This window comes from Neopelma chrysocephalum, unplaced genomic scaffold, assembly GCF_003984885.1.
Source record: "Neopelma chrysocephalum unplaced genomic scaffold, ASM398488v2 Primary Assembly neopelma1_22, whole genome shotgun sequence".
NCBI classification, from domain to species: Eukaryota; Metazoa; Chordata; class Aves; order Passeriformes; family Pipridae; genus Neopelma; species Neopelma chrysocephalum.
Genome location: NW_020897689.1, coordinates 28,308,488 through 28,328,129, shown reverse-complemented (window position 1 = coordinate 28,328,129; position 19,642 = coordinate 28,308,488). Strand labels below are relative to the sequence as shown.

The following is a 19,642-nucleotide window of genomic DNA, read 5'->3' as shown; positions in this document are numbered from 1 at the left end:
AAGATTATGTTCTTCAAAACCGTAATTGAATACTATTTCATCATTACAGAGAACCAGTATATCACAAGAACTGCAACTAAATCAAAAGGAGCTTTCTAAGCTAATTAGTGGAAAATCTACTCATGGTGATACTGAGGGAATATAACATCGTTGTGCCATTAGGAATATCTGGTCTTCCAGAGAGGAGGTTTCCTTGGTGTTCTGCAACTCAGATGAATCCTGATGTGTACAATTAAAACATTTCTGTCCTTTACTGAAGTCTAAATGAAACTGCTGAATTGACACAAAATGCATGACACCATTGACTGACCCTGCTCACTTCAGTAAGTACCTTCTTTGTTAATTGTATGTTTTCCACATATTGTAAGCTGTTTGGGAGAGCTATAAGTTCTAGTAAGCATCAAACAAATTTACGGCATTATTCTAACAAACAGTAATGCAACACACTGATTGGAATTCTCCATATAAAGACAGATTCCACATGAAAAGGTAAATTGCCTTCAGAAGAAAAGTAGTTTGTTACAAATATATCTCTGCAGAGCAGGAACACACACTGGCCCAACAGATAACAGTATTCTCCACCACTTCTGAATAATGTTGCATGCAGCCTCTGGTACAGACAGAAAATGATTGCAGGGAACATAAGATGGGAAAGCAGCACGAATGTGTTTTTCAACTGATTGTTGGGAGGGAGGCTTTGATTTCTCCTAGGCAAGGAACTAACTTGGAACACGTTTTCTAACTCAGGCAGGGGCCAACAGTGATTAAAAGCATGTAGAAGTTGCTGCATTTAAAGAAAAACACAGTTTACCATAAGAGGGCGGTAGTCGTTTACCCAAAAATAGCTACAAACCCGGCATGTCAGTCAAAAGATTTAACTTTCCCTCGTCGAATCTCTATATAAGTTACTTCAGCAGACACCACTGTATTTAAGAAAATGAATTTGGAAACTTACCTTTTCTACAGCAAATGTTCGAATCACATATTCAGCCAGGAGCTCTGTTTCTATTAGGGTAACTTTAATGTCTTTATATATCTCTGTGTCATCTGGCCAGTATTTGCAGCATTTGACCTTTAAAAAATACAAAAGAAATTAAGGTTCATTTATTTTAGAAGGTTCACACTGAATCCATTCTGTATTCTGTGCAATGATTTCTGATTTAAAATGCAATCACGCATAGAACAGTCACATTTTCTGCACATGGAAATGATTAATGTTTAAGGAACATTGCCTCTTCTTTTTTTTAAGACAGTTTTCAGAGTTGCAGGTAAGCTTTGTGTTGTGGTTAGTGAAGTAAGGCAAATTTGTATGAAGCACAAGGGATATTTATACCCTGCACAACTCAGTTACAGTAACAGTTCATTTCCTGTGCTTTCCAAAGCGAAGTGTGCCCAGAGGAACAACTACCACCAGAAGGTTTTTTTCCTCAACCTCTAGGTGGTGATTTGTCTCAAAAACATCTTACTCCCTTCTAAAATAAAAGTGTTTTACAGACAGGAAGGACACCTCATTGCAGTTTACAACTTCCTCATGAGGGGAAGAGGACGGGCAGGCACTGGTCTGTGGTGACCAATGACGGGACATGAGGGAATGGTCTGAAGTTGTGTCAGGGGAGGTTTAGGTTGGATATTAGCAAAAGGTTCTTCACCCAGAGGGTGGTTAGGCAATGGAACAGGCTCCCCAGGGAAGTGGTCACAGGACCAAGCCTGACAGAGTTCAAGAAGCGTTTGGACATTGATCTCAGGCACATGGTGTGACTCTTGGGGCTGTCCTGTGCAGGGCCAGGAGTTGGAATTTCATGATCCTTGTGTATTCCTTCCATCTCAGGATATTTTATGATTCTCTACTGTTAGAAAAGTACTTGTTTTCTCAGATTAACTTTCCAAAGGAACTGATGAGAAGTCAAATAGCAAAAACTCAATGACTGAAGTCAGGAGGTGAGTTTTATGTCCAGGCTTTAACATTAATTTACTAGACGACCCCAACCACTATGGTTAGGATTCATCACTCTAAGCTTAACCTAAAATGAGTAGGACCAATGCCTTCTAGAGGTGCATTTATTTTTGTTAACTATGAAAAAAGGCCAGATGATTGCCTTCACCTAGGTGTTTGGGTTTTTAATAGCTGAGGTTAGGTGAGATGAACTCCTGAACTGCTATCACTAGGCTTTTGGAGCTTTGTGTTCTTGACAAATTCATCTTGGGAGATGGAAAGGAGGTGTATTTTCTGAACTGTATTTCAGATTTTCTAAGCCTCGGTGTGGTCTAGATGGGATGGACTTCACAGTACTTACTGTATACAACATGCACTGTTCTGCTATTTTTTTAAAGTGGGTCGTTGTGGGGACTGTATTGACAATGTAGATAGCTGACAGACTTAAGTATTTTCTCCTCCTTCCCATTTGTGTGGACAAAGTGGTGGGCAGGGAAGCTGACACATTCCTTATATGTCTCTCTCTTACTCTGCTTTATTATGTTAGTAGCTATGCTATCACCACTGCATCTGGGCATCATCCAGTAGTGCAGTACGTGCTAGGAGTTGCATCTGTTACACATCTGCTGCATGGAATGGTTTCTGTCTTTCTCCCACCAAAGGGAAAATTTAAAATGGATCTTTTAATACATGCAAATCTGGCTTACTTAAATATGCACTTAAACGGGTTGTGTAAAAACCCCAAACACTTCAAATATTCAATAGAAATCTGATAGAAAAAAATTAAACTTCACAACAGATAAGAGTATTTCTTAAATCCATTTTCATTCCAAAATATTTGGGTTACTATCATGTCTAGTCTTGAGCAAAAGATGGATGAATGTATAAGCATACGGTGAAAACTGTAATGCATGATTTAAATGATTTATTTATACAACATCCAGGTTCAGTATATAAAGGATTATGCAGAGAGTCAAACCTTGTCCTGTCAGGCAGAAGAAAATACTTTTCTCAGAATTTATTTCAAGGATGTAGGTTATAATCATGTGCAACCCCTCTTTACTGTCTGAATAGAAGAGAGTTCTTGCCACATTATAGTAGTGACATTGGCTGATAAAATAAAAAGTTCGTTCAGGCAGGGTCAGTAGTTATGACCCTTTTTTCTGACTCGTTAGCAGGATAAAATTTAAATCTGAATAGAACTGAGTTGAAGGGCTGGAAAAACACAGCCCCACATCAGGATCCTCTTCAGAGAAAAAGAGTAGCCTGGTCAGAAGCCCTGGCTCTCAGCCACAAAATTATACAAGCATCCTAACAGCTTATTCCTGCTTACACAGCTGATGGAAAGCTCCTAGAGCAAAGCTGAAGTTCAGGTAGGTTTATAAGCAGGTTTTTATTTATTTTTCTATGCTTGTCTTCAGACCCAGTAACCGCATTAGTATTAGCTAAGAAAAATTCTTGATAGTCTTCACATTTCATCTGGTATTAAGGGTGGTTTCTGGACAAGTAGCAAACACCACTCTGTAAAGTTCCCTTCCATAGCAAGAGGCTTGGAGCTGGGATACTAGACACTCCTCACAGTGCTCAGCACTCCTGTACCAGGGGCAAGGGTAGCAAGACTGCTCCCCCCACCACACTCAACAGCCAGCAAGCTGACAGGGTGTCAGTGGGGATGAGAAGGTTTCCACTAGCCAAGGGCCAAGCTGAAGGCCATTCCCAGGATGCCTAAATGACAGGATGTCTGACAAACCTGTATTTATCTTTAAAGCATATCTATCTGCTGTAAGCAACGAACAACCATTTCAGAAGCATTAGACATTGCTGCAAGCAGTTTAGTAGTTGCTGCTGCTATCTATTGTTGCATCTACTTGATATTTATGCAGATCTTATCTTGTTTGAATGTATTTCCAAAAATCCTCTGGTAGAAGTTAAGTGAAAAACATTGAACGCTCATTGTTTTGTCTGTATTGTTAAAATAATCCAGAAGATTCACATTGTTCAAACCCCTCAGGCCAGTAAACTGACCCTTCTATAGTCATTGCCATGAACTCTTTGAAACAGGGCTTTCCTACGTATGGCTAAGATGATTTTTGTCTCTCCATGAAGAATAAGGCATTTCACACCTCCTCTGGGCTGGAGAAACACATTGACAACCCCTTCTCTGGAGTCGATTCCCTTTTCCTGCCTGTTCACATATCCGTTCCATAGGTGGAACCTGAACCACACAAAGACAGCCAGCACACGAAGGAAGGGAGCAGCTGCAGTGGTGACCCTAGGCAGAGCACTACGGATCAGCACGTCTCTTTGTTGCTAACTTTAGCTTTGTTTTTTCTGACGGGCACCTGCCATCCTCAAAACAGCTCTAGTTTAGGAAAATAAACAATCAGAGGGAAAAAAAAGCAACCCTGGCTGAACTAAATTGCTCAGCCTTGAAGGAAAACATGCCTGTTTCTAACTTGCTAAGTTTAGACAGTCTGGATTATGATTAAAAACTAGGGACATTCAGGAAGACCAATTTAGAAGAGCACAGACCCCACCTTATTATGCCTCAACTGTTGGATTTGCTTCCACTCTTTTTTTGAACCTTATTTAAGATGATACAGTGGAATAATTAGGGAAGCATCGGGGGATGTTGCACAGAAGTTACAGCCTTTTGTGCCTCATGCAACTTGGGCCCACCAGGGATTTCTTACTCAGCTGCACAGGGGATTTTGAGCACAGAGCAGACTGGAGCTGAGCAGAAGGATCCATGACAACACAATTTCCTGAAAACTCTCCCAAGTGGAATAGGGGCTGTAAAAGCCATGGGAACGGTGCCAGAGCTGCAGTCAGAGCCACAGACCAACTGATGATTCACTCACCGGAAGGGAAAAAAACCACCCAAACCCAACTTTATTTTAATTCAGGCGTTTTTCCTACTCTTGGCTCTTGTTCTGCAATGCTCTGCACGTGCTGAGCTCGGGACCTGGGAACTCCATGGACACCCGGTGAGCCAGAAGTTAAGTAAATGCTTAAAGATCCATCTCCCATTGTCTCCAGGACCACTCAAATAAATGCAAAGATGTCTTAAAGACAGAAGTAGATTAAATAGTGCAAATCAAAATCACATTTATAAATGCTTTTTGGATCAGGGCCTTTATTTGCACAAGGAAAGACAATTGCAACAAAATAGAATATGGTTTTACTCATTAAATATGAGAAACACTGTTGGTAACATATGCTCATTTTTCTTTTTAGCATAGCTTTAGCTATCGTAACTTGATGAATCTCTTTTCCATTTTATAAACATTTGGTACATGTTTTACAAAAAAAAGCCTACTAACAGAAGGTTTAGTTAAATAATTGATACATGATTCCAGAACTGAATATTAAATTCATTACTTTTTTTTTTTACACACAGTTGCTACCATAACAGTAAATATCGTCCTCAAAGCAGAAAATATAATTTTGAATTCTCGTCTGAGCAGAATTATAATTGAGAGTTTGTTCAGATACGCCCCACATTTATGTACTAACCACATGCCAAAAAATACAGATGTTCATCACAAGATGAGATAAAGGGGTGACTGCCAGAGACACAATGAAAATGCTCTGGTTTAATCTATTCATCCCAAGGTACACTGTCCAATTGCTTCAAACATGTTTATTTTACTAATAATTTTAGAAATTTGGAGAACAGGATTATCTACTTCCACCCTCTCGTTCCATTAAGCTAAAACAGTTTAATATAAGAAACTTAGAATTAAAAATGAAGGTGGAAAGTTGTTGTTGGTAGTTCTAAATACAACAAACAATGTAGGCAGTGGATGGCTGACAAACCCAAATTGTGACTTCTGAAGCTGTATATTTAGCAATTTGGCAATGTGACACATCTAGCTAAAGGCCGTATGAAAGCCAGGACAGTAATTCATTTACTTAGAGGTTTGGAATAGGAGTAATATTACAGACTTAATATGTGAGCAGGTTGTGAAATATACTTCGTAGTCTGTACAGAACAGTTTAAATAACACTGATTATTCAAAGTTTCCAATTTCCTTTGATTCTGAAATACTCTTACCAAGAAGGTGATTTAACTGATATGCCCTGCATGGATTGCCATTAGTGAAGAGCAGTATTATATATTCTAATTTAAAATTAATCCTGAACTAAGTAATGATGATAATGCAGACATAAATTTTGAAACCTCTTGGATATAAAATGAAATAGCCAACCAAGCTCACTGGTGAAAATTTTTAACAGATCTTACAGATGTAGCTAGGATAACATCATATACTTTTATTTGGCTGACTTGAAATAAAAGGACATCCAGTAATTGAAAGTATTTTTATCTAAATATTTTTCAAACAAAAAATGCATTATGGTATAAGAATGTTTTATCTGTTACAAAACAACCTTCAACAGAAGATAAACCCCAGTCTTTCTTTTTTTTCATTTTCTTTTGTTTGCTTTCAAGCAAGTCAGTTAATTGTTTTATACCTTATTTTACAGGTTTCTAAAAGGTGGGGAAGATTACTGAGAATTATAACTTTTGAGATACTGTTTGGTGCCATCAGATGAATGGGTCTCTACAGAGTCAGTCAGAAGTCTTTATGTTGTTCACAGCTTCCAGAAGGGGGAGAGGTGTCTCCATGAATTTTACTAGCTCAGTCTGACTTCTTCCAGGGACGGCTCAGATCTGACATAATTCTCCACCTTCTGCTGCTCTATGTTGCCTCAGCAGTGCAACCCTAAGTTGCCTGATGGAGGTACTCTCATATCAATTTCAGCCCAGAATAGCTGGCTTTCTGGACACGTCCAGTAGTAGCCATACATTTATGCTTTTCACCTGAGAAAATAAGTGTGATCCCTTTGTTCTTAAGAATCAGGTATACTGTTAGCATGCCATCAACCTGGTCGCTTGGGTTAGATGAAATTAAACTGACAAGCCAAACTCATGGTGTGGTCTTCCTTTGGCCATAAAGAAGATTTATTCCAGAAGAGTTGCTTTGGGTTAAAGGTAGACCAAGGTAAAGCTGTTGTAGTGTTCCTGCCTCCATTGTTAATACCAACAGACAAATATGAATGGTCCCCATTTCATTGCTTATGTTTTGGCAATTTTGTGCACCTTACTACAGCCCTGGAGGAAAAAAGGTTGAGCATAGAACACATGAGAAGGGTGGTCCTATGCCAAGATGAATGATGGTTACAGGATTAGTTGGAGCTCCTCACAGACTATCTTAATTTCTGATACAACTGTGAAATCATGGGTATATTCCTCAGATCCTGTGCTCCAAAGACCTGATGTGCCTGCATCAAGCAGAACAGCCTGTGCTCTGAGCCATGCTTCCATTCCAAGAACAAAATCATGCCATTAGCTGAGTACAGAGCACCACCTAGTTAGTGGATTGTATTCTGGCTCTAAAACCTGATCAGCTGATGTTAGGTTAGAAAGCTCTCCATGTTACTTTACTGTGTAAAGTAAAACTGTGTCAGTGCCTCCAGGATACTTCTTCCCTTACAGAGAGACAATTTAACGAGACTGCTAAGGTGAGGAAACTTGCAGTTATGAAGCCATTTTGCTAGTCCTGACATCTCAAAGAACCTGAGGTCCTACCTCTTTGCAAAATGCACTTAAAGTTACATCCTACACCTTGGCAGCACTTCAGCTAATCCAACAAGGGGGTCACTGCATTTGTGTATCCTTAAACCTCTTTTGTTTATTTCTTAAAGTGAATTATCTCAATTGGATTAGTAAGCATTAAGATATTAATCTCTGTTGATTAACATTCTTTGAAACATAGCTTTTACTGGAGACGAGAATGCATCAAAACACTGAGAGCTGAAACTATGTCTGCTTTGAGTGACATGGGACGGTGCTGACCGCTTGTAGCTTGATGCTCTGTCTGATGATGCTAACATTGCTAATCTGGGGACATCTTTATTATATGATTGCAAAGAGTCCTTCCTTCTCTTTCCTGAAGAACAATGTCCAACTTTTCCCTAAGGGCTCCTCCCTTACTATATATAATGCAGTAATGTAAACTTGTTATTTCTGGTTAGAAGTCTAGAAAGCTGAAATCTGTTTTGATGACTAGAAGGGTTCACCAACTTGAAAGTTTAATTTTTTTTCTGTTTTTCTCATTGACACTCTGTAAAAGTATAAACGGTAGTTTATCCAATAAGAGATACTGGAATTATAGTGAAACTGAAAGTATAACAACAGAATATAAAACCATGTGCTTATGTACCATAAGAACAAGTCCCTTCTTTTTGGGGTAAACAATTTTAAGAAAAAGTTTCCTATAGATGGGGAAGGAAACTATTTATAGATTTAAGAAGCTGAGAGTAGAGTTACCTAGAGGTAGGTAAGGGATTCATATAGCAACCTTTTCCTCTCTTATTTACAAAATGTGGTTTCTTTCTTTCAGTAGAAAAGTCAAAATGAAATCTTAGTCACCAGTATGCATAAAAACTCTTTGGCACATCTCCTAAGGAGCACTAACACCAGTATCCTGAATTAATTCCAATGTAGGTAATTTGGCTTATTACATTTAGAGGCAGTTTCAATTAGACAGAGTGTTCCTCCATTTATACTAAATACAAATGTGCTGTTTGTGAGACGTGCTGAAGAGCCACTGTGTTTCACCTCTGCGAGATCACTGTATTGGGTGATCTGAATCTTAAATACACTTTAGTTTATCTTTGTTTATTAGAAGGTTCTTCTGCATGGAAGTTTCTCAAACCTTGCAAAATGCAAGCTTCATAATAGATTTGTATTAAAATATTCTGTTTTCATTCTAAGTGTAGGTAGCAAATCCATTGGAAATTTCACATAGACTTTATGTTGTTAGAATTTTTGGTTTGCTCTTGCAACCTGTTTTAAGTAAGAAGTCTTTGGACAGGGCTTTATTTAGCAGTTTTTCTTGGATATCTAATGTCTGTCTAAAACAGAAATGGATCATTAGGTAGATTTGAAGATCTAGTTCATCATAAAGATTTCTGTATTTTTTTGTTAAGGAAACATATTTTTATTTGTTTTAGAAATGTCTCTTGAATGCTGACCAAGGCTGCACATCCTGAGCACCCAAGACATGAACATAAGACTACTCAGGGCTGGGCCCACAGGCTTTCCTGAGAAGAATAACTCTCTTCTGAAAGCATTTATCTTACAACAGGGAATGCTTTTTAGCCAGCCAGTATCAAGGAGATACTCCCTCTCTGTCACAAGACCATTGTATGGATCTCCTCACTGTCATGTGGAACCCAATACTCTTTTATGCATGAAAAGTCAGAGTTATCCACATTTTTGTAGCAATGCAGAGAAGTGCTACATGTCAGCAGCAGGTCTGGTAAAACAAGCAAAGGAAAAGCTAAACCACCACTGTATTCCTTCTTTTGCCCTACGCAGACAAGCCATTCTGGCTGCTGGGAGAGAAATGTCACCCAGGAGAAGTGTGAAATGGCTATCAGGAAAGCACACCACTCCTAAGAGATAAGCTGGCAGTGAGAGGCTGGTTTTGGTAGCACTAAGGTGTGCATGCAGGCACAGGGGTTATTTACCAGTTTACAGCTGACCTTCATTCCCCTGTTTGTGTCACATTCCTTCTGTTGTGGTCAACCTTGCTTCCTTTCAAAAAATGGGTCTTTTGTGTGCTTATTAACACTATTAGCCGTGGCTGTTTTCTAATTCTGGATAATAATTGAGAAACTCTAATTACTGTAATTACTATGCTCCCGGGGTGAGGTTTTATTTTTTATAATTATTTCTAGTGATTTTGTTTGTGAATACTTTTAACATAAAAGAGCATGATAAACAAGCATGAGTCCTTGCACCACATTTATTTATCAACTACCTCCACTAAATTTCATCGGTGCCCTTCACCATTTATTAATCAGATACTACTTAATTTCTTCTGCCTCAAGCAAATGGGAGAGAAAGCGACTACTGACAAATGACAAATAATGTGACATGCCAAGTTTGATTCTGCCAACTAAGAATTAGTACTAGCCCAACAAAAGCAAAGATGGAGGTGACAGCTAGATGGCACAATTGAATATATTCTAAATCTTCCCAACATGACTCTTTTAGGAGGAAAGAAATGCTTCAGTGTGTGCAAACACTGAAACAAAGCAAGAAGCAACCTGAGACTTTGGCCAGTACATAAACTCCTTGATCCATTCCCATTGCTTTCCACAGGCCTCTTGCATTAATATAATCCAAAATACATTATTTTGAAATAGCTTGTTGTCACACTGATGTAATTTTATGAGTCTTGATTCTTGGTTACGCTTTTTACCTGTTAGTGTGCGGTTTGGAAAATTCTGATTCTTGGACAAAAATGTAGGTATATTATACCATTAATTACTTGTAATTTCCTTTTTGTAAACTTTATTGTTAGTGGAAAGTTGTTGACCCCAGCATGAAGAAGACAGGGACTTTTTTTTGAGGCTGCTTCTTGGGCTGCTTATTTGTTTAGAGTTTTTTTGTAAAAGTTCTTATGTCAACCTAGGCCGATCTCAAACACTACTTCATCATCTGTTATCATAGAACTGTTCATGCAACTCAGCAATGATTTTCCTAAATGACTGTGAGACCTCATTTAGATTTTTAATAAACAGTCACATTCTAATGAGGTCTTCGTAAAACTGACTAAATATGTTTAGAAATCATTAGCTTAAATTATCAGTACAAAAGTCTCCTTAGGGAGCCCTGCAGATTTTGTGATAAGACTTCTGGCAGATGGATTAGTGTAACAGCGCAAGTGAGTTCTGAATTTCCACACAAGCAGTGTAAATGTGAGTGACTGGGTAACAGGCTACTTGATAAAGAGCTAAATGTCCCTGAGGTGGGTTCATTAAAGAGAGAAAACAATCAAAACACATTTCGGTGCCATTTAAATACCAGGTGCACAGCAGTCTGCAGGTGCCAGAAACACTGACAAGAGTCCCTTGCTGGAACACACAAGAGCTTAAAGGGATGTGTGGTTTTGACAAGTGTGCCTCAGACAATGACAGATATTGGCTGATGTACCTGGACCCTGCTGGAGGGTAATGTGGGGACTGAGTCATTTGCAGCAGGTGCTTGCATTAGGGACAGCCTCATGGTGATTCCTCCGCCCGCAATTAAAACAGTCCTGATGCATAATGCTCCAGGGCAAGAAGCAAGTTCCTAGCACTGATTTAATGACTATCCAGCCAGTCCTGGTAAACAAATACACATAAGCCCCCTCAATGATTAATTCATGAAGGCTGTACACTGTGTGGCAAACATCTTAAATAGATATCCCTCTTTCCTGAAAATATAAGGGAATTTTCCTCCTCGGCTTACAATGGGTCAACAGGGTGAAAAAATAAAAATAATAGACTCCTATAAATCTTATACCAGCAATAGCAATCGAAATAGAAACCCTCAAATTTGGGAAGGTTATAAAGTTTGCCCTACAGGAAAGCTACCAAAAGGTCCATTAAAATCACTACTAATCAAGGTGGCACCGAGCTTGTGTTAGGGGTTGTGGGACAGATGGTGTGTTTGTAATTTGCCTCCTTGTTGCTGATGGTTCCAGCTCTGGGAGTGGCTCAAAAACACCAATGGAGGAGTGACTGCATTGTTCTGTGGCTCATACAATTTCATTTCCATTAAAAGCTCATTTCAATTTCTGCTCTCTAATCTCACCTATGCTGGCCTCCAGAGGAAGTGAGAACAAAGTCATTTCTACCACTGCCAGAAACAACAAAGCCACAGATCTGTATCCCACTAGGACTCTTGCACCCTGAAGAAATCTCCACAGTGGCACAAACCATTATTTGCTGCTAAGGGAATGTGCTGTGTACCTAAATGCCGAGAATGGAGGCTGCCAACACTGGTACCAAGACTGGCGTCTCCCTTGCTGGCACCCGACAGTTCACTCTAATTGGCGCTTTCAAATACTGACTTTAGGAAAACAGTATGTGGTTTCATGCGGTATGCTATTTTTGTTCTCAGGCTTGTTTATTCATACCCTGAAAACATCCCTTTTTAAGTTGTCCACTTGGGTACTTATGAATGTGTACAAAGCTTTAACAAAGAGGTTTGCTGAAGAGTTTCCTATTCTTACAAATCCATCCATTTTGAACTGATATGTGACCATCCCGCTATTTCTACCTTCTTCCTTGCTCAAGGGACTGAGGAGGAAGCAGCCTCCATGATCCTTTTCTGTCTCTGCAATTAGTTGTACATGTGTTCCTGCAGCAGGTGTTAATTGCAGTCAAACCCCCCATCTTTTTTATATCTAAAAATAATACTGGCACCTGATATGTGCTTGAGCACATAGATAGCTTAAATGTTAGGATTTATATTATCAGTTGACAAAGGACCTATGGAAGAATAAACTGAGATTGTAAAACTGGAGTTGCTGAAAAAGACTTAAAACTTACACCACACAAACAGTGCTCTCTCTCCTCAGGCAAATGCCACAGGGCAGAGGGGGTATCAGACACTCCACCAGCATGAAATTAAAAACATCTCTTAAAACCATGCAGTTCACACTGAGATGTGTGCACTTGACTTCTTATTTCAACACTTCGATTTACAATAATTGCAGTAGTTCCCATAAAAGCAGCGTTTTTTTTTTTCATTCCAAATGAAAGCTATATGCCAAGTTCCCAGACAAATTTTCTTGAAAAACCATCCCAGATGAGAACTAAGACACCAGTGCATAGACAAAGCAGTAAATGAAAAGACTCAGTTATTGACAGTTGTGGGAAACAAAGAACAAGGTTCCATTCAATACTTGTTGAAAACAAAATTAGCTATAAAGATTTGTGTAGGAGGCTTACTTTAGAAGTTACCAAGCAAAGAAAGAGAAGTACACAGTATCAACCAGGTAACTCAAGCTTTCCTTTACTACGCAGCTCCTGAAGATAACCTCCTAATAAACAAATTTAGTGTACAAATGAGTAAAATTAATTTTTTCTGGTTTAGTCCAGAAGGCTTACAGGAAGTAAAACCCAAACAAACCAGATCGATTTAGACTAATATACTATGAAGCAATTTCATACTTCCAACCACTTTTCCCAGACATCTGTTTCAAAATTAATCCCCTTAGCCTCCCTTAACAAAAACGATGATTCCATACTTTGTTCTGCAACACATTCCCTGATTTCCTTAATTGAAATGGTATATCTGAGATATGTACAAAGATATGGCACCTTCTCTCTTTGGCAGTCTTTGCAGACTCTGCTGTACATATTGCAGCTTTATCAGTTACCTTTTTATTGTGCAAATGTTATCAAAGCCAAGCATCCAAGGCACGTTTAAAAACAATTGATAACGAACCTCTTAGCACAGGCAGTCATAAATATTTTATGTGCTATACTTAGTATATAAGCATCTTGTTGGTCTGTTATTTAATTTCCATAAGCAAACACCGTAGATGTCTTTCATCTTTTTAAGTACAAAAATCACTTACCCTTCCCACTTCTACGAGATTAGTAACCATGATTATGCTGGCTGTGTTTTCATGCCATACCATTCTCCAGAAGTCATATATTGTCTCCTGCATTGGTCCTGAAACAATAAATCAAATGAAAGGTTACAATCGGAAAGTCTCATGATTGGAAGCTTGTCTCTGGGGAACTTTGAGAGGCCATGACTATACACATATATTCATATCACTATCATCATATTTTTCATTTAGGGTCGGTTAATTTCTTTTCTGTCATCCCACCTATCTGCATTTAAGTATTTTCCTCCTGAAATAGTGTTCTGAAAGAAAGTTAGTTCTCCAGTGCTTAGGTATTTATCTCCATAATACCCAGAAGTGGAATTATAAAAAATGGATAACATTACTCTTTCTTTTTAACAATTGGATGATAACCTAGGGAAGGTGTATTTGGAATGAAATGAGCCTCAATGGACTATCTGGCCTTTCCTGGTTTCTAATATTTTTCTTAGTATCCATCAAATTAGCCTGGCTCCTAAACTGTAGTTCCTGAAGTGAAACAGTTTTTTTGCTGCAGTATATCACTTTGCAAAACAGTGGGGAAAGCTGCAAAGAAACCCGACATGCCACGGCAGCATGTCCTCTGCAGTGCTTTCTCAAACAACCTGTGCACTTTTGTAGATGAACACACTGGGCCTCCTCCAGCATTGTGATGAAGCTGGGTACCAGCCCACAGGAAATGCTATAGAAAGGTAAAATGTTGAGAACCACCACACCACTTTGCATATGCCTGGTCCTGTCTGTTTCTGGCCTACATGCCCCACCCTTTGTGTTTGGAGTACCACTCCAATTTTAAACCACTGCTTTAAAATCACTGAGCCAGTAAGAATAAACAATATAAACTATAAACTTAACATCCATACTGAATCCATTACCCAACTGTCACACTAGAGTAAGCAATTAGGGGCTTATTTAGAGCAATGACTTAAATCAGCTAATTGGAGAACAAATGGATAATGTATTGACCTAAATGTTCCTTTAGTAAAGAAGTAAAATCTCTTAAAGCATTACAAAACCATACATTGACAGATTTGGGTAGTTTGCACCCATATTTTGGTACTTTGTGCTCCCTTTGAAAATAAAATCTTCACTCTTGAAATAAAGTGTTTTGTGGAAAATGTAGTTTTACATTATTACTATATTATCATGGCAGGGGGGTTGGACTAGATGATATTTGAAGGGCCCTTCCAACCCAAATCATTCTGTGACTTTGTGACGCTGTGATATTTATAGGCAAGCCAAAACCAACTCATGAGGTAAGTAGCACCACAGCTATGACATAACTTGCTTAGAACTCAAATTTAAGAAAAAGGATAATAGTCTAAAACTCTGAACACTTTAAAATTCCAAATGATAATTTTATCATCCATAATTTGCATAGACCATTTAAAGAACTTATGCATTCTCTCCCTTATTTTTTCTGTCTTCAAAAATGCTGCATATAAATTTCACAAGTCTTCTTGTAGTCACCTAACTTCTCTTTAATTGTTTTGGTTTTTCATGTAACAGGAGAAAAAGCCATTTAAAACAACAGGAAGCTATGATGGTTAGAACATGAGAAATGTCAGAAAATAGCAGGAGAGCCTAAAATTACAGTTTCTGAAATTACTAAATTCAAGATGATGCTGTAGCTGCAAAACTGGACACCTTTCTTTTTTTCTTTTAATTAACAGCAAGAACAGGTGATACTTTTGTGAGATTTCTTCTGAATTATGACAAGAATTAAATCACTCTCCATCATATGGAAATTTACAGTAAGTATTTTACTTCTACCAAAGTGTCCCGGATATGTAATACAGTCATGGTCCAAGTGCAATTTTGAATGTCACACTAACATAATTAATATACATTATAGTGAGAGTTTAGCTTGTGTGTGTGTCAAAGTCACAACAACATTGAAAGGTTTGTGTTAACCTCTCCTACTGATGAAAGGAAGGAGACTATTCTACTCACTGTAGGAAAATACTATCTCTGTATAGCATCTTCCTTTCTCTTAAATTTCAAACAAGTATTGAGCACAACCACTATTGCTATCATCTTGTAAGGACCACTGCTAAAAACAGGATTAGGGTTTTACACAGAGTAGTGTCCTAGAAAGAGTCTGCAAGTTCATGACCCCTTATTACTATTATTTAAGTTTGATCAAAGACAAAAAATAACAACACTATTGCTTCAAGAATCCTGTTTTAATGGAGAAAATCTAAATGGTTCCACTACATTCTGTCTCCATGGGACTGTGAGATGTTTCAAGAAATTTCATCTATTTTTGGTAACGCTGCAGGAAAGGTAAGAAAAGATCTTCTGTCCACATAGTTTTCTTTTCCCCTTGTGAGAAGCCAGAATCTTTGAGAAACTGGGGGGCAATGTAGCAAGTTTCTCTGTGCATTAATACAGTTTTCTTTCCCACAGATTCACTTGAGGTACAAGATGGTTGGGCTCTACTTTGTAACAGTCATTTCTTTTTGACAGCTCTGGGATAACCTGCAACAATTTATTCCTGATTTAATTTTTTTCCCTACAGACAGCATAATTTTGTCATGATTTAAATATTCCTACATTTCAAATCCTGAAATCACAAATTACAATTGGGAAGAGATCCTAAACATTAATTTATTCCTGTAGAACTTGAATTTATCATTCTCTATAAAGAAAAAGATAATAAGTTATAAGAAAAATAAATCTTTGGAAAAAGTAGCAGCTTTTTTTCAGGCCAGAGAAAGAGTTGAGCTCTGACAAGTCTCGCAAGTTTGATTCTCAAAGTACTTCTAGGAGAAACGGTCTATTCTGCAGTGTTGAGTATGCTCTTCTCAGTCTTATTGTCCAAATGATAAGACAATCATAATTAAAAGTGCGTGACAGGATTTCCTGCTCTCCTCATGTATTCTCATGTGTCTTCTTGCTTTTCCTCTCCAATTCTTATATGAAGCCTCCAAACTTCTTTCATGTTCAGGACACCGAAAGAAAAAAATCCCACCCCAAAACCTACCTTAAAGTTTCAGAAAGTAATTCTTCTATACCCCATTTTTCTTTTCTTCTTGACATTTTAAAAATGATTTTCTGACATATGAATAAATTATTACTTGTCTCCAGTGAGAATTGAAAAACATTAGAGACCAGGTAGGGTTGGAGGATTTATTGTCCTGAACAATCTGATTCCACAGACTCATGGCAGGGAGAGAAAGAGACTTTAATTGTTCTAAGCATCAACTTAACAGACGTGTGCACAACAGGCAGAAAGGTTATTTGCAGCAGTTGCCCCCTTGCAGAAGGAGGAGGTCTGAAGAGAAGGTACTGTGCTACCTAACAGTCAGCCTGTAGTGTACCCCATTAGCCGCACAATATAATACTTGGTATCAAAGATCTCAGCTGTGAAAAAAAAGAAAACAGCAACATACTGCAACCAGAAGATGAAAAACAAAGGAAAAGAAGAAAAAGAAGTCAAACCTCCAAACCCCTAGCTAATTAAATGCATTATTGAAAAATCTCAACAGAAACAATTGGTTGTATATATCACTACCACTAGTTGCATTGCCAGCAGTTGTTAGTTGCTGCTCTGGGAATGCAAACAGATTAGGAAATGGAACATTACATAGCTTTTAAGAATGGTTTAAACTCTTAAGAAACTGCTTTTGTACACAAAGATTTCTAGAGCCTCTATTTCTGCTTGCTATCGTGAGACCCAGTTTGAATAACCAGTATTTCTACTGGGGTATGTGATCAATTTGAAAGTGATGAACTAGCGCAGAATACAGGAAAGAAAGCAAGCACACCAAGAAACAAGTAAAACCTGAATCTTGAAATGTACCTGATACTTACTCAGACACAAGTCTTGTAAATCTATGGGTAATTTTTCAATTTCTAGAAAAGCATCTTAAACAAGGAACAAATAGCTTCTAAAACATTTTTTCTAGCATAGAATGTCAAATCCACAAGCTAACATTTGGTCCACCAAGTTCAATGATAGATATTAAAGCTAGAAATGTGCAGAAAATGAATAGATACCCTTAAGCTCCAAAGGCTCCCCAGGGACAGTGCACAGGCAGTGGGAGCCATAAGTATGTGCTGATAGAGGCAGTGGACTGACGAGACTCATATCTGCAGCAGTTAAATTCCATCTTGAGAAGAGTGCAAAAAACCTCCTCCCAGTGAGTAGATGCAACCACGCCGCAAGAAGAGGTGATTATAAAATGGTCCCCTCACCTAATGGTTACTGCAGTTTCTAGTAGCAATGACAACTGTCTTCACTTTTTGCTGAAGCCAAACCTACTGCTTGCTACTGTGACTGCTTACAACTTGACCACTGAAGGACAACTAGCATATATGCCTACCTAGAGGGAGTTGCATTTTAGCCCTCAATCTTTACTATGTATGTTCAATTCAAAATGAACTTGAGACACAGTGTTTTCTTATTAAGAGATATGGCTCCATGGCAACAACAAGAAGCCCAAAAACAATGATTCCCTTTGCAACTACACTGTCAAAAAATCTCAACCCCATTACATAGCAGAAATTGTCTAAAATATATATGAAAGCATGAAACCAGAGAGGGAAAAAATATTGGGAGAGGAGACTAAAAGCTAATAGATTAAAGAATTCAAGAACTCTCATTTTCCTAATAAACCTCTTATCTGGGACAGACACAGCTGTTAGTAGGATAACTTAAAGAGTATTTCACAGACTGCAGGCAAGAGAACGTATCTTGTAACTGAAATACATTTTTTCCCTACTCAATAAGGCAATGTGCCCAAGATTTTATCAACAGGAATTTGCAGGTGCATCATTATGTGATCAGGTTTTCATGAGTGTTCCGTTCTGTTAGCCTCCCAGTTACCTCATGGAAAGCTCATCACTGGTCAGCAGCTCTGCAAACCTGGACACCTCTTTCTGTGACCAGGTGTAGGCTAAGGAGTATAAGATTGGATTCTACTTTTCATAAAGTAAACCACCTTCATCTTTCTATCTAAAATAGTCAGGTTACTATAAATAAAAGGTGCAGATCCCAGATGTGCTGACTTTGCCAACTAGCAAGATAAACTGCTGGTTCAGTATTTTTTTGTAATTGCACGGCCACACAGCAGTACAGCTCTTGCTGGATCATCTCCACCTTCCCCAGATGAGCTGGTTTCTGAATGGAAGGTACTTTGAGGATCTGATCAACTGCTGATATTTTGATTTGTCAAGAGCAGTCCTCACCATATGCTTGTTGAACGGTTATGGTAGAGCATGCATTTACCTTTCACTCACACTTCCAGGAGTTCTTAAGGGTTTAGTGCCTCCATGGAAGCCAGCAAAGTCCAGAACAAAGCTGTCCTATAAAAACTTAAAAAACTCACACAGTCTTTCTGCCCTAACTTGTCTCAAAATCGGTTTAGGCATTTATTTTCTACCACAACATATACACTTTAAATGCTTACACAGGAGTGTTTTCATAGGCACAGTATGTATGTTCCTATTATGTGAATAATTTTGAAATCTGGGATAAAACTGTGGTCAAGATATCATAAACCACATGGGCCTGCTGCTCACCAATAGTGATCCAAATGCATACAGATCAGTCTTTTGTATTTTTAGGTCTCAAGAATGTAATGATGAAAGAAAATCAGGTAATATAACCTGGATGTCTTCTAATGCTTTAATTAAAGCCCTCCCAAGTCTTTTCCAGAAACTAAAACAGCATCCAGGGTAAAACATACCCCAGTGCCAGCCACCTGTTCACTTTTACTGAAGTCTCCTGCAGGCCTATCACTGTCACAATTAGCACACTAAAAGGCAACAGACATTTTTACTGGCAAAACTTTGCCATAAATTCTTCAGTGTTATTTATTACTTGCTGGTTTCTAGCTGTCATACTTCAGTATTCCTTATTATTTGTTGCTTCTGTGGATTCCAGCCCCACACATTTTATGCACTAAAGAATCTCAATGAAATTAAAGCAAACCCCTGTAATGAGCTGAAAAAATATATACTTGCTTTTATCCCTTTATTTCCTTTGAGTTACAGTGTTGACTGCAGTGGCATTTGAGAAGCACCTTCCAACTTTGGGCTTACAATTTTTAACTGTTACATAATCTTCAGCAGGGGTAATTATACAGCTATGCTGGATTTCCTGATAAAACTTTCTTAGAAATTGCTCTTGCCTTGGAAAAAATATAACTAAACAAAGAAGTGGATGGACTACCAATAAGGCTGGTTCCCTATAGCTATGTTAAGCCAGTAAGGAAGGCTGAGGCTATGGCTATTCTCATGTGAG

The 19,642-nt window shown here is 38.3% G+C and overlaps 1 protein-coding gene across 10 annotated transcripts in view; it reads right to left on the bottom strand.

The window, feature by feature from the left end:
* The window catches only part of PTPRM (protein tyrosine phosphatase, receptor type M), a 422,377-nt gene that overhangs the window by 21,691 nt on the left and 381,044 nt on the right, over positions 1 to 19,642 (bottom strand). For all 10 annotated transcript variants that reach the window (XM_027676337.1, XM_027676347.1, XM_027676366.1 and 7 more), the window contains 2 exons: positions 13,360 to 13,457; positions 956 to 1,072 (listed from right to left, as the gene is read on the bottom strand). In XM_027676337.1, coding sequence (XP_027532138.1) covers positions 956 to 1,072; positions 13,360 to 13,457 — 215 coding nt within the window. The remainder of the gene's footprint in view (positions 1 to 955; positions 1,073 to 13,359; positions 13,458 to 19,642) is intronic.